Consider the following 15983-nt stretch of genomic DNA (forward strand, 5'->3'; position numbering starts at 1 on the left):
TTTCTCTTTTCTCCACATCAATAGCGGTTTACAGTAGAGGCAGTGGAAGAGATCTTCGGTGGGAAAAGTTACTTGGTCATTCTTTGATAAAACAATGTTAAAGGAATTTAGCATACCATCTACCGCACCACCATTACCGGAGAGAAAGAGTTTTAATAGGCCACCACGAGCAGTAAAAAGGGTAGCCGTGTTCTAACTCCATTAATAAGACTTGCGAAAGCCCTGTTTGGCATGGTTGTTGAGCATTGAATAATAATATATATGAAAAGGCATTACTGAGTGGAAATACGTTTCTGGACAGGAGGTCACACTGAGGCCAAATCGAAGGCAAATGAACTTTAAGTCGTGTATCAGTACAGCATCCTTAGCGCTGACGATGAAGGAACTTAATTTTTAAATGAAACGTAGATTACGTGTTTTGGCTTGGCGCTTGCGTTCCTCGGCGGTATGCTTTTTCCAGTAAAAAATTCAGTTGTTAGTCCAGCCTCTGTCCTGTGAAGTTCTCTCTCGTGTTTGCGTCGTTTTTTGGCTGGTTTTACCCTTTGAATTGAATCCCGTAAAGCTGCACAATGCTTTGAGTACGGAGAGTTCATTAAATATGTCATCACTAACCGGCCTACCAGAAGCGTCGTACTGGAGGTGACCGGAAACTGGATTCTTTATCGTCCTTAGCTTGAGTTTAGTTGTTGTGCCAGGTGAGATCCAACTGAGACGAAGCTCCGGCTAGTTTTTTAATTTCCTCATGCCTGGTTTGTACTGAATGTGTGACCGCATCGCGAAAACATATGGTAGCCTGATTAGTCAGCACCAAGAAAAGGAAACAAAAATACCTGATCGAATTAATTAAAGATAATGGATACGTTTGGTTTGTATGGTTTACCGTCCCAAATCGACTCAGGCTTTGAGCGACGCCGCCGTGGAGGTCTCCGGAAATTTCGACCACCTGGGGTTCTTTAACGTGCACTGACATCGCACAGCACACATCCATCGAAGCGCAGCCGCCGAGGGTCCCGCATCAGACTGGGTTTAAGGCCTGTGAAGTTGCCATGCTCAACTTTGTCCTTATATCCCATATAATATATATATATATATATATATATATATATATATATATATATATATATATATATATATATATATATATATATATATATATATATATATGGGAATAAAGGCAATTCAAATTATTGTGCAGAGTAGTCGAGCGCCTAACCATTCCGCCGTCTCAGCGGAGCAAATATATAGATACATACTGAAGTTACAAAAAATAACTAATGATAGCCAATACTTAATGGTGGTTATTTAAATTAAAAAAGAACTATTAAGTTTGTAAATATAATCGCAGAATATTAACATAAAAAAGAAAAGGTGAAAAGAATGAAAAAAAAGGTTCCAATGTAGATGCCGAACGCACGAGCTGTGGAAGGCAAAATTTAGAGGATTCTACTTAAACACTCTTGTGTTTGGCCTTTCTCACACCAGGTTGGTTTTACAAATGTTAGTTGAAGTTTGAATAGCAGACTACATGTTTTTGCCGTCTTTACTAATCTCTGTTTCAGCTCTTAAACGAGACTCCCAATTGGAATCTATTTTAAATACTATTCGCATGAAAATTGTTCTCTCCTTTCTTTGAAGCGCGCTCGTTCCATGCAAAGATGCCTTAGGAAAAGAGGTTCGGTCTGATAACGCTTACGTTTCCAAATGAGTGCGCACTGCGTAGACAAAAGAACTGTCCAATTTGTATGCCGCTTTGCGCACGTGGGTCTGCACGTCTTTGGGGAAGTAGGAACCACGAGGGCAATCCCTTGAAAGGACATCGGGCTACGCTCGGTCGAGGTCGCCGCTTCACGTCACATAATATTACGTAAACGTCAACAGGCTTGAAATTGAGAATAAACGCAATTATCAGAAATGCGAGAGCTCTTTGCCAGTATACCGACTGAGTGGGTAGCAAGTGCGAATTTTAATTGTAATTAGGACATAGACCGAAGACCGTAACATTGCGGTTACAACATAAAGACAAATTCACACGTATCTAGTCGGTTTCTGGTATTCCGGTAGCGGTAACAGAGTGAACAATCTGCAAAAAGTCTGTAGTAGCAGTGCACCAACTAACGTATGTTGTTAAAGGACAATATTAGTGGTCAAGACACAAGACGCGAAGACGTCGCAAAGTTAATGATAACGCTAACTGGTTTCGGTCAGTTACAATTTTGAAAGTATGTCCTCGAATTTGAGGTGTATGCGAAGCCATAATGACCACACTGCTTGACACTAAGTATCCACAGTGCTCTCTTATCCAAGACACTGACCGCGGCACTAATTCTCGCTTTATGGATGAGAGTCCTCTCCGTGGGCATGCGCTGTTTTTGGCATCAAATTCTCTAGGCAGTGGCGGACACAAATATGCTGTTGTACTCTTAAAAGACGAAACAGAGGAGTTGAAAGCGCACACGCCCAACAGCCCGATGACATCGGTTCTCTTGTGGAGCTGCATCAGGGCGCAACGTTTGATGCATTGCTTGGCACGTCTGAAGAAACACTTCTGTCTGCATTGGGCTTTGTGGACCGCTTCCAGGCGGCGCGGGAAACGTTTCTCAGAAGTCCTCGTCCCATCCCGACGTTTCATCGGGCGGAATCTCGAAGTTTCGGGGATAGACGTCAAAGTTCGAGCTGTCTGCAGGTCCCCGGATCTGCAACAGTGCATTTTTACTAACGTCAACAATAAAGATTTTCAAAATGTCGATGTGCCTGCCAAGTTCAAGCACGGGAGGAAGAAAATACTTTCAGATGTATCATTACTGAGTGGACAGGAGAATTAGGCGGTAATTGACAAAATATCGAAAAAACATCTGAGGAGACAAAAGGTACTACTAAATAGCATTAAAGCGCGAAAGCCAGTAAGCAAAAACACGTATGCAAAACTGCAGAGCTATCGAATATAATCAATAGTCGTAAAATGTCCAACACAGAGAAGTATAATATAGAGTATAACCTTACAAAGACGGTAACCTAAAAATGGCAATGGAAGAACTAATTATAGGCAAAAATTAGATATATCCGCTGAGAGACAATGCGGGCGACATCATTACCAATACGGAAAAGACAGTTAATGTTCCCGAGAAATTCTTGACTTATCTGTATAGAACTGGAAACAATCATCCTAATAAATAAGTGCCAGTACTGCAGAGAAATCGCACGTTAATTATTTTGAAAGCCTTAGAGGGCAGAAAAGGGAGAAAGAAGTTGGGAAGAATCTGTCGATTGCTGATTTGTTGAACGACGGAGGAGAGATGGTTCTAAAAACCCATGCGCTCTGCATACGAGACGCTTCATCGCCTCAATTGCACCACAAGCTTGAATAGCTTAAGAACTCATTCTAAAAAAAAAAAAGGTGGAAGGGGTCGTCAAGCAGTTGAGAAATTTCAGGCTGCTCAGCTAACCATCCATTACGTGTAGGGTATTTACAATTGTGATTCAAAATGAAATAAATATAGCCTTTGAATTCAATCTAGCTAAAAGGAGAAAAGGAGAGATAGGCTTGCCAAAAGGTTGCTATATACAAACGTTAGTTCTATACTGTCAACCAAATGATAGAAAAATGCTCGGAGAATATCCAAACTATACATATGTTCCAAGAATTGGGGAAAGCATTTCACAAAATCGCTTTGCGGAATCAGTATGTAGATGTGCTTTATGGGAAATCACTCGTGCATGCATATGTATATAATAGAAAGAGGGAGAGAGAGAGAGATGTGTCGCTTCTTCTGCACGTAGTTGGTAAAAACGCCTTCATGACAGGTTAGGAAGGAAATCCGACTGGAAATAAAGGAGCAGTGAGAGCCCTAAAAAGATGACGACACTCCAAGAAAGTCTCGTGGTGCGGCAGCTCTTGCTTTCAAATACTACACTTGGATTTGTATTAGTGGGAAAACAATCTTACCGGTGCCAAGTGACGATCTTTGGTGCGCCTGACTATGTGTTGGCCCATCGTGACCTCCCAGGACACGAGTCCTGGCGACGGTAATTTAACAATGCTTTCACAAGTTTAATTTTTTGCAGAAGCCTTCCTTTGTGGCCGTTCCCGTGCCGCACCATGGGGATTGCACTCTCATGGATTTTTAATTATGTCTCCAGAAAGGAAGAGATACGGCATGAAAGACACGTGAGGTCATTAACCTACACGGACGAGGCTATAAAGAGGTCAGCAAGGAGATTCCTTTCATTCCGATCTCTAGACTCCTTTTGATAACAGTCGTACCAATTTATCAAGAAAACACTATGCCTGTCCACTATTTATGCACTTTCGGGATTGCCTAAGTTGTTTGTAGCGTTCATTTTACCCTAGGCATGAGAAGGCATGAGGTAGTCGATCTCTAAAAAAAGTGCGATTTTTTCTATGTCCAAGGAAACAAAAGGAGCACCTTACATGCCACCGTCTTATGACTGCAGGCAGAACCTCATCTGAAAGCACTCCCCTCTGATAGGTCTTCACATTCAACGTCTGGCTGACGTAACGTTACCTATTTTTGTCTGTGCCTACTCTTCATTTCCGACGTCAAAGGGGTCGTGATACCAATTTTGAAATAGAAACTGTTTTTTGCTTCTTATTCCTAATGTGCCAAGCAACTAAACCTCAAAGTTTCAGCTGCTTTGTAGCTGCAGATATTTTCACACCTAGTATTTTTCTTTCTTCGCGCTTGGCTGGCAACATCGGCCGACGCCCCGTCAACTGCTGCATTTTCTGTGCACGAGCAGCGTCAGACACGGTTACGCGAAGCCGCGGTAATGTCGGCCAGACAGCAGTCATGCTGCTTACCGCAAACTAAGCTTTTCATCGATCTCTGTTAACACTTTTAACCTACGGAATAGCGGCATCTGTGGGCGGGATTCCGGAGCACGTCGGCCCCCGGGTATGAACAGCGAACCCGCTCGAACAACATTGTGCATTGAAACAAGTCTTAAAAGCAACACATAAAATGTATCGTCCGACGGCGCCTTCGGGTACCGCACAGCAGCTGCATCTTAGCCGCTCATTGTCTGGCCCAAATCAAGCGCAAGGAAGATGGCGCCTAATCATCTAAATTACTACAGCGGACGACACTCAGCGCGGCATTTTAGTAAATGGACCCTAGATCATGAAACTTCCTTACTCTTAACCCCACTGTTTTGTAGAAGAGGAAATGACTACTTTCGGCGACGCCTCGTTCATGAACACCGGCTGTGAGCATTAACTCTCACCGAATGTGACGGCATTTCACGAGAAGGATTTATTTTTTAAATTCTTTTTTCGATGGCTTATCATTATTACGAGAAAAACAAATTTTAACATTCTTTTCTGACGCTGGATATATGTTGGACACAAATATCGTGACGTCCAAGCAGGGGTCCGCTCAAGGGGTCCGCCGTTATCGCTGGCGCAGACGACTTCCGTGGCGGTGTGTACGGCGATGAGGGTAGTGCTGCCATCGGACGATGGCGGTGGTCCCGCTGAAGGCAAAAACTAAATCGCGCTTCACTACAGTCCGTGTTTTGTTTTCCTGAAACATGCTGATTACACTTATTGGGAGTCATGATAGCAAGCGCGAACACAGTACAGTGTAACGGCAGCTTATCGGCGCCGGCACAGCAGCAGACGATGCAGTCGTCGATGTCACTCTGTGACGTCACCAAGCATTTCAACATGGCAATGCTGTCGGCGGGAGGAGCTTCGCGGTGTCAACTTCAGCCACTTACTTCGAAATAAGGAATGCGACAATAGGCGCTCAAATTCCGGCAATAGAATAATAAGGTCCAGTATTATCTGCCAGACTACAGAACTGTAATATATTGGATGACCGTGGCATGACCGCATTTAACTAATGTCGCTATGGAAGCGAACAGGCTCGTGCCTTCGGCAGTCTGCACCTTTTGAAAGTAGCATCATTATGTGCCTAATTGAAACAAATGTCGCGGAACGTATTGTAGGAAGTATCGACTGCTGATTTGTCCAGGCGCCACAAAAATAAGAGATTTGGCATGGAAAAATGGATCTGTGTGTGCGGGAGAGGGGATATGTAGCCAATCTCGCCATGCTGTCTTATCGCGCTGTCATACACGACATCGATGCAGACTGACTTTGTCGGAAGAGTTTCTCTGTGCGGAAGACAAATAATTGGGCCCCGTTTAAACGCACTGCATGAGCTGCGACGCCAGTACCACCAGCAATAAAAAAACTCCCATCCGTCGGCACACTCTTGTCATTCTAGAAATAATATTTATACGGTTTCGCCATCCCTACAGCGGCGTCTTTCCCATGGCACCCCCGTCGCTAAGACGCGATTGTCTCTTATAACTTGCACCCACACTGCCGCCAGTTTTTCCGTAAGTACAAGCTTTCCCATGGCCTGGTGCTCGGTTTTTCTGTGGTGCTTGGGAAATGGGCCGGATATCAAAAAACGTTTCGTCTTCGGGCCCAACTTTTTCTGTACTTACCGGTTGTCAATGGGTGCAAGCTTTCCTCCGGCCTGCTGCTCGGCTCTTTGGGGTGAAATGCTTGGGAACGGGGTCATGGACCACATAAAAGGTCCCATATCAGCTTCTGCCGCACGAGGCGAATTATGTTTGTCCCATGGCGGAAAGAATCACCGCCCCATTGGCGCAACGTTTTGGGCGAAGCGGTGGCCATGTGGCTTCTGTCTCTTAATCGGGAGGTACCAGGTTTGATCCTTAGTGCGGTCCAATTTTCAATAGGCACAAGCGTTCTTCTGGCTTGGTGCTCTTCTGGAGTGAAAGGCTCGGGAAAGGGGTTGCGTCATCCTGTAACGAGCGAAATGCAACCTCTGGCGATGAAGTTCGTAGAAATAAGACTGGGAGCACTTGCGCGCTGTTGGAATCCAGTCAATCGGACTCGACGCTGATATCAGGTGGTACATTCACTACGTATGAGGAATTCAAAATCCCTTATGCTCTTGGACCACTTCAATGGGGCCCACTGACACTGCAACTTTCACCGATGATGTACCCTATCGAGAAACGGGACCAGGTTATAAGGCTGGGGAGCAACCGGCTCTCTGTCATTCAAAGGAAGGAAGACGCTTCAGTCAGAGTTGACCGCTCCAACGTGGCGACAGTCAAGATAGAGTTCACTCGCTGGTGCTGTCGACGGATGGGCTGCGCCGGCTGTGCCCCCCCCCCCCCCCCCCCCCGTAGATTTAAGTCATTAGGAGTAGGGGCAACCCTGTAACCTGGCACGCGAGGATGCATGGGGGCACTCTCAGAGACTGTTTTCATTCTCCCTTCAGCAGACCTGGGAAACACTGAGGTCTGTGGGCGTCCCAGTAGGTTAACAGACAGAATACAAAGCGAAAGCAGAATGCACGCTTTGCGCTTCTGCTAGTAGTACCACCGTGAGACCAAAGAGGTGGGTGATGGAGCCTCCCCTCGCAATTGCAATACGTTGACGGCAGGTCCTGAATCCAGCTATAGAGCCGACGTCAAAACTACAATTTTTAAAAAAATTGATAGAATGAGGCTCTCGCGTGGAGCGCGGCACGAATAGAGTTACCGAATTTGGAGGCGCTCCGGCGTCTGATGGGGGTGCACGTCAAGGAAGTGCACCACAGGAGTTGCGAACCTGTCTGCCCGAACATTAAGGAGAATAACATTTTCTTCCCCATCGGACACGTAAAGTGGCGTTTAGAAGCTAATGGCTTTAAGATGAGTTGAAGTGCATTGACACCTAAGACCAGTGAAAGGAAGCCGTGTTTTCATGTCGTTTAATACATGTGCTGTTGATGCGAAGTTTTCTGCCGGCAGTAGTGGTGGTGCGGGAAAATGATGGCTTAATTGGACAACCGATTAAACACGCCCACTGTAAGCGGTGGGGTTTAGAATTTTGGAAAACAACTTTCCAAATAATACCGCTGAACGGATGACGACCTTAAGTCTATTCACGGTGTCGAAGTAAACACCAAGGACGAATTGTTGGAAATGAGTGTATTGACGTTTGCTATAAAATAATAGATGTGTGTACAGTAGGGGGTCTAGCATTTGTATATTGTTTTCTTATTATGTCGAGAAATGGATTTTTTGCATTTCACACCCTTATTTGCTCTATATGGGCTTCCCTAAGGTAATGGTCCATCTTTATCTTTCTGAAAGGTATGAATGGTTGGAATATATGTTTGTTGCATGAGCGACTTAGAAAACAGTTATTTATATAATGCTTTAATGCTCATAAGCACCGGCAGCCATTATGAAACAAACAAAGGTTTAATGGCCTCTTGTTCTGGCTAGACGTTTTAATATCTATAGGACCCTGCGGCACTATCCCCGTCTTCTAGCCCCAGAAACCCACACAACTGGCCAATAACGCCAACCGTCGGAAGCATTTTCTCTTGATATCCACGCCATTGTCCATGCCCTCCTTCCTTTTTTTCCGGAGTGCACAGTATATTGCGACTCTCAAACTGCCCTTTGTCACACACGCTGCTCTTTGAGGACCAACAAGTGGTCTCCGCTGTTTTCCTTCTTTGGCCAACTGGCTTCTCCTGGCTTAAGACAATGAACGGCCTCCATCACTGTGTCAGAGGCCTTCCCCGAAACTAATGAACACACTAACCCTTCCGATTCTTCCTATAACGCATTGCTTCCTATCTCTTAATCTTACCCCTACTAGTTTTCGTTCCACAGCCCTCTGCGTTGTCCTCAACTTAAGTAGATCCCTCTTGGTTAGCCTCCACGTTTCAGCCCCATAGGTGAGTACAGGCAAGAAGCAACTGTTGTATACTTTCCTCTTGAGCGATACCGGTAAGCTGCTAGTCATAATCTTAGAGTGCTTGTCAATGCGCTCCATCCCAGTCTTATTCTTCTTGTTATTTCCTTTTCATGGTCCGAGTATGCGGTTACTGTCTGTCCTAAGAGACGTTAAGAGATAGGAAGCGTGGAGAGTGGGTCAGAGAAATAACTCAAGTTACTGACATTCTAGTGGAAATTGAGAAGAAGAAATGGGCATGGGCAGGACATGTAGTGCGAGGAGAGGATAACCGATGGTCGCTTAGGGTAAGAAACTGGATTCCAAGGGAAGGAAAGCGTAGCAGGGGACGGCAGAAAGTTAGGTGGGCGGATGAGGTTAAGAAGTTCGCAGGGGTGAAGTGGATGCAGCTGGCACAGAACCGGGTTGATAGGAGAAGTATGGGAGAGGCCTTTGCCCTGCAGTGGGTATAGTCAGGCTGATGATGATGATAAATTAAGCATTGACTCTTCCTAGACAGCTATCAATCCTACCCCTTCTGCAAAAATTGGTCCTCCACCTACGGAAACCTATCTCACTGCCTCTTTCACTGCCTGCTCAGTAATCGGATTCCCCCCTTTGTCACCTGGCACACCCGTCGGAGCTGCCGCTTCCGAAAGCTCCGCACTTGTGCAGGCATGCTACTGTTACACGAGTAACTAGCGGGCAGTAGTGATAACACATTTCTTTTCTGGTGCGAACCCAATGAGCACTACATTGCTACGCCGCCAGAGCAGTCCGGTCTCGGCTACGGCGACCAGCAACGTCGTCCGTTACGCTGCCCATCGCCGCGCCGACAAGGTTTAGTGAATATGAAAATGGCCATGAAATAATTTTGGCTACTGTGGTTGCAGTGAGTCATCTTGTCTTCCATCCATTAGAGCCGTTAGAACGTTATCACTCTATGGAAGAGCCAAAATGAGCCGATCAGCAACGTCAAAGTTGCTTGGGTTGATGGGCAGGTAGCGGATGATGTCAAAACCGATGACGAACGTCAAACCAACTTTCTTAAGTCAGAAAACTTTGTAGTGGCGTCACAAATACCTGTATATGTTTCTTTCAGTGAATCTAGGTCACAGTCAATGCCTTGCGGTAGGTGCAGAGTATGACAGCGGGCATTTCCGTAAAGTTTAAGTTAAGATTAAGCAATTTCTGCGCCTCCCTTGAAATTTTAATACTTGACTTGTGATGGTCACATAAAGAAAGCTCATAACGAGCTTTGCACAACATTGCAGTTTGGTCTCTACGCCTTTAAGACGCGCTCAACACGCCCATATTTCCGAGTCTGCATAAAACGTGTGGTAATAAAGTTATGAACCTTCACCTCATTGTTCGAACCAATAAATGAAATGGTGAAAAGGACGGCCTTCCCATATTTCCTCCTACACAGAACCGGGATTGTATGGAGGAACTGCACTATCTCCACTGTAGGCATGAAATAAACTGCCGCCCTCCGAATGTGAAAACAAAATGGTGCAGCTGTTACCTGAGGTTCAAAGGGAGGTTGGAGCGTCCGCGCTTGTAACCCGTCCCAGTCAAAGCCCTGGAACCACCTGCGAAGTAAATCGAGTAATGTCTCAAAGTGGTAACGCTAGCCGATATTCGAAAATATGTTCTCCTCATGAGTTCAGTAAATGAATGATTTTTAGTTTTCTTCAGAAAGTATATGGCCGGTTGTCTAATAAGATACTCGCTACTTCTGCAGCAATGAACCTTCAGACAAAAGCCTCATTTATTAAAAAAAGTTTTTGGTAGGAAGAATAAACGCGAAGAAACACAAGTGGGGAGCCTACTCCTCAATTGCAATGGACAGTTTTCAAATTATAACCAGTCATCCCAAAAAGTTACGTTGGAACACATGTGTCTCGTGCGGTAAGAGACAGATCATTTGTCAATGTTGCTGTTTAAATGGCTCTGCATATGACACTGCGTAAAAAACAACCCTTTCAAACAAATCAATTTTAAATACCTTGTGCCCGTACTTTGCACATATTTAACTGTAGGGTTAAAAAGGAGACAAAAGTGTAGGCTTAGGTTTCGTTGAACCGCCTCACTAGGCCTTTCTATCACACAAAAAAATGGCTGTATGTTCGTGTAACACGAATAGTTTGACTCGTTTTTGTTTCTTACGCTATCGCTGAATGCAATATGGCATTCTTGCGAGCGTGGTGAGTTAGGAAAAGGTAGACTCGTTCCTAAAAACAGGACATATAGGTATCTATTTTGCCCGGAATGTTTACTGTCGTATCTGTAGTGGGGAGTGTTTTTGGCTGTGTTTGGTATTTATTTATTTCAATAATATGATCTGTGTAGTCTACGCATGAAAAAGCCGAGAATGCAAGGCGGCAGTTTTTTAATAAACATAAATATCCAAGGAAGGTGTGCCAGCCTTGATGAATAGTGTTCGAAACTGCCTTATAGAGTCACAGTAGACCTATAAAAAAGTACTAGGAAGGCACAATGCACGCAAATGATGTCCCAAAGCTTGCACGTCGTAAACACATGTGCGCGTTAACTAACTCTGTGATCCGTGACGTTCATTTTGCTCAAACATATCCCGCCCAATCTATCAAAAACACGTACTTGTGTTTCTTGATGTCCATTATGCCACCCTTTTGGTAGCCCAGCCGCTCGGACGGGTTCTCGCGGCAAAGGCGCTTCATAAGCGACACGGCGTTGCGCGACATGGTGCGCGGAAAATCCAGCATGTCAATGCCGCGCAAGATGATGTTATAGGTCTTCATGGGATCATCGGCGGTGAAGGGCGGCGAGCCCGCCAGGAGCTCGAACATCAGCACACCCACGGACCAGAAGTCCACTGCACGATCATGGCCTTTGTTCAGCACGACCTCCGGGGCCACGTACTCGGGTGTGCCGCAGAAGGTCCACGTCTTCTGGCCGGCTGGCACGCGCTTCGAGAATCCGAAGTCCACCTGCGAGAGTTGTGGCATCGTTCTTACATTCGTCAAGAATACGCTGCCCTCCACTCGAGCCACACAATTTCACGGTATTCACATATACACATGTGGCTGCCTATATTTTTTTGGCACATTCAACGACCTTCTAGCCGCCCCCAGTAAAAACAGCATAATGATTACTTCAGTGGCAGTTTTACGGACGCTCCCATCGTAAAAAATGCCGTATCGCGCCAAACCGGTTTTACCTGTCTTGTATTATCAGGTATCAACCTCATATCGGCGTGACCTGTCCTATATGCAGCTTAAACATGTTTATATCGGTATGGTGTAACGCTTAAACCGGCAAAATCAGTCCGGTATGGAGCTTATGTCGGACAGACCATGTCCGTGGTGCAGGTCGAACCGGACACACCATGTCCATTGTAGATCTCAGTCCGGACGGACCAGACTGGTATGCAGCTCATATACTGCACAGACCATGTCCGGTTTTACTCAAAATGCACGTACCCGTGCATGGATCTGATACCGGCAAGAGTGTTTCCACTTGTCAACTTAAGCTGGACCAATCGATAAAGCTGAGTATGAATGACCATGTCAGAGCATGCCAGCCCGCTAATAAGCATAAAACCATACACAATATACGTCACAACATTTTGTGTATATGTGGGATACGCATTTTTTCACAAATACCTCGAAGAATTTGCAGCCGTCGAAGAGTGCGTTAGTAAGTACATTCGTGCATCACATCGCTTTTGCGCGTGCAACAGTCGCAACAGCTTGTCCGATCTTGAAGTGTATCTTCATATCTGCCACTGAAGAGCCTTGAAGTGAAAGCGCAGGGAATAACGTAACGATTCGCTAGCGAAGACAAAAATATGTTCGAGTATAATTGAAAGACATAGCTGACAATTTAAATATGCATGGTGAAGCATTCCTGAGTGTTTACATATGCAAAACGGTTAGTCAGAAATGTATTCATTGACGTCGCTGCTTCACTGGAAGCACTAAAGCTAAAACGTAAATTATAACAAGCATTATCGCGCCGAATATCTCTGTATTTAAAATATTGCATGCATTCGAGGATGGCGACAAAACACTTAACACTATAAATTTAAGATATTCTGATATTTACTAGCAAGAAAGCGATGCATTATAGGATGTGGGACATTGCTGAACCTTCGTGATAGCCGGGAAAAAGATAGTTTGAAGGGAGATCGGTGAATGACGATCACAACTTTGTACCCGAGAAAAACACTAAGTTCGAAGGCTGCAAGTTTGCTATATAGGAAAAATAAATATATAACCACCGTGTTTGGAGCGATCGTGGAGTAGTACGATCCAACGTGAGCACGAATTGAAGAATTCATCGTCCAATCCTTTATCTACCTCTTTCGTCCTAGCAGGTCGCAGTAATACTAGACAAAAGCTTTCCAGATCCCTTCATTGTCGCTGGTGACGGCGCTAGTGTGCCTGATCTGCGGAATTTCAATTCTTGCTGCATATATTTTTCATCTGTGATTGATCGCTTCGTTGCTGTTTCAAGTTGTATCGTACCGTAACGGCTGCGCTTGAAATGCCTATCGCAGTGCAAGAGATAGCCATCGGGTAGCATGGAATGTCGCATGCATGTCGAAGCCATCGGGTGAGCATGGTCGAAGCAGATGGCATCGGCTCATCTTGTTATAAAGGTTTCAAAAATGACCTTGCGATTGTTCTTCATCGCGTAATCAAACGTGCATAAGACTACAAGCGTCTCCATCCTTCCTTTTGGAGAACACGTGTCATTCTTATTCCGGAAACGAATGACCCGTTAAGCAGTTGTCGATAACTTCATATCGGCCAGTGAGCCTGACGAACGTGGATGATAAAATCTTCATGAAGGTATAAGTGAAAAGACTACAAGGAGTCACAAAACAAATTGTTCGGCCACATCAGTCATGCGGGATTAAAGGACAAAACGTTTTTCAAATATTCATGTGGCAAAAAGTCTCCTAAGTGTTGCGATGTACGTCGCCATGATTCAGCTTGATTTAGAAAAAGCCTTTAATCGGGTTGTCTACGAAATTTCGCATCTGATACTAGAACATGTTAACTTTTGATGAGCAGTATTACAATTCCTTTAAGATGGCACATTCAATGTGCTCTACGAGTCTTGTTGTAAGAGTGTCGCAAGCGCTCTTTGAATATTAGCATCACTGCGACAAAGATACCCGCTGTCTCCCTTGTTCGCTCTAAACTTCAAGCCGCTTTTTAAACATTAAGCAGAATGAAGGCTTGAAAGTTTCATGATAATGGCAAGTGAGGTAATAATTTTAGCTTACGCCGAATATGTAGGTGTTTTTTGTAGCGACAAAGATAGCATCATGGAAACAGTTAATAATACAAATATAGTTTGTCAGATGTCCGGAGGCGCCACGAATTGGAGCAAATGCTTAGGCTTTTGGCACGGGTACTGTAACACCAAACCATTTGTGTTCTGAAATATCCAGTGGTCACAGACATCAGTAAAGTAGCTAGAGGTACCACTAGATCTCTATAAGGATAAGAAGGAATACTGCAATATGATGATGACACCTGCATCTAGGATTCTGGTTCGACGCGCCCACAATTACGTGCGAGATTGCAATGAGCTATGTTATCGACATCGAGGTACTTACGGCGTCAAGGATTACTTTTAGCAGCAGAAAAGTGTGCAGCGATCGCATTTACGGGAAAATGTGTCAGCCGCTACTCGATTACTCTTCAAGGAGTTCAAATACTGTACGTCTCCAGGCACAGATTCTTGGGAGTAATTATTGACCACCGACTATTTTGGTCGAAACATATTACTATGGTGAAGAAAAGGCTAATTAATTTTTGCCATGTACTTTCTTTCATGGCTGGCATCAAATGGGGTCCAACTGAGCACTCCTTAATACGGCGAGACTGTTGGCTACATTTGGTACAGACTCCCAGTACTCTCTAGTATGAGCATTTCCTTCTTGAGGACACCTCTAACAACGGCACGAGTGAAGAGGCACATGCTCGCCCAATATACTTGTCACACGAACCACTTCGTGTATATTTACCATTTTCACTCATTTATCAAGATTCTGGATGAGCGGCCGGACTGCAGTTTTAAAAATTCACTCCGCTGCCATCAGTCGCAAGTACCGACAGGATATGCCCTCCCATATCGTCCAACCCAATCACTTTGGACGATGGATAAACCTTTGGTGCATCTTCGTATTCCCGGAATACTAAAGAAATCAATGGTGCCATTTAGTAGACTCAAACAACTCACTCTGCCACTCATCTGATCAGAATATCTAAATATATTCACGTATGCACCGATGGATCTGTGTCAGCACAGGCATCCGCCGCAGCTGTGGTCATACCAGCTCAGAAAACGACCCATTTCCTTTTGGCACATTCTTCTACATCAACCGCTGCTGAACTTGTAGCCATTCGGGAATCTATTCGCTACAAATGTGAGAACCACCTCAAAAATGGTGTATATTCACGGACTCAAATACTGCATTGCAAATTTTGGAAAACTTCTTACGCCACACTGCCTACCAGTGCCTGGCAGTAAACTAAGCTCCTCACATCTGCCCAGCTGCAAGGCCATAGGATTATGCTTCAATAGATCTCTGCCCACTGCGAGGTCCATGGCAATGAAAAGGCTGATGTTGAAGCGAAAAGCACACTCAGCAATGGCCTCCAAACAGCTGTGCCTTTTTCAAGAGCAGATACGACGTGCCTTCTTACGAGTTGTGTGAAAAATGCTACAGCAGCTTACTGGGCCCAGCCGGACGCCCGACACATTCGCCTAAGAAGGCTCGATCGAACATTGAAATTTTATTTTCCGCGTGATATTCCGCATCATCAGGCATGCTTGCTACATAGACCTCGTTTAAACTTGGCTTTCACGCGCAAGTACTTACCTTTAATTGGTCAGGTAGACTGGCGGGAATGTTCAACTTGGCATCCCAGAAACTGTGGACCATATATTATAGGTGTGTCCAGCGTATGCGTGCGAAAGAAGTGTGCTAGCCGCTTCTTTGAAGCGTTTGGACAAGAGGCCTTTGTCAGAGGAACTGCTCCTGGGTGCTTGGCAGGACAAGGGGAAGGGTGTCCAGGCAGCACGTGCTCTTTGCCGTTTTTTGTGCGCCAGTGGACTTGATTCGCGCTAGTAAAGCAAGCTCAGTGCCTGTATATGTATTTGATATGCCTTCTCCCACATCGTCACCCATCATGATCTTTCTTCTCTCCTTCCCCTTCCCCAGTGCAGAGTAGCAGGCCAGATTTGA

General features: G+C 45.0%; 1 protein-coding gene across 1 annotated transcript in view; it reads right to left on the reverse strand.

Annotated features, from left to right (window-relative positions):
• Positions 1-1948: 1948 nt before the first annotated feature.
• The window catches only part of LOC146171570 (cGMP-dependent protein kinase, isozyme 1-like), a 317967-nt gene continuing 303932 nt past the window's right edge, over positions 1949-15983 (reverse strand). The window contains exons 13-15 of the mRNA XM_084586427.1: positions 11357-11706; positions 10260-10326; positions 1949-2693 (exon numbers count right to left, since the gene is read on the reverse strand). Coding sequence (XP_084442553.1) covers positions 2598-2693; positions 10260-10326; positions 11357-11706 — 513 coding nt within the window. The 3' untranslated portion in view covers positions 1949-2597. The remainder of the gene's footprint in view (positions 2694-10259; positions 10327-11356; positions 11707-15983) is intronic.

This window comes from Amblyomma maculatum, unplaced genomic scaffold, assembly GCF_055883805.1.
Source record: "Amblyomma maculatum isolate TAMU_Amacu unplaced genomic scaffold, ASM5588380v1 scaffold_19, whole genome shotgun sequence".
Lineage (NCBI taxonomy): Eukaryota > Metazoa > Arthropoda > Arachnida > Ixodida > Ixodidae > Amblyomma > Amblyomma maculatum.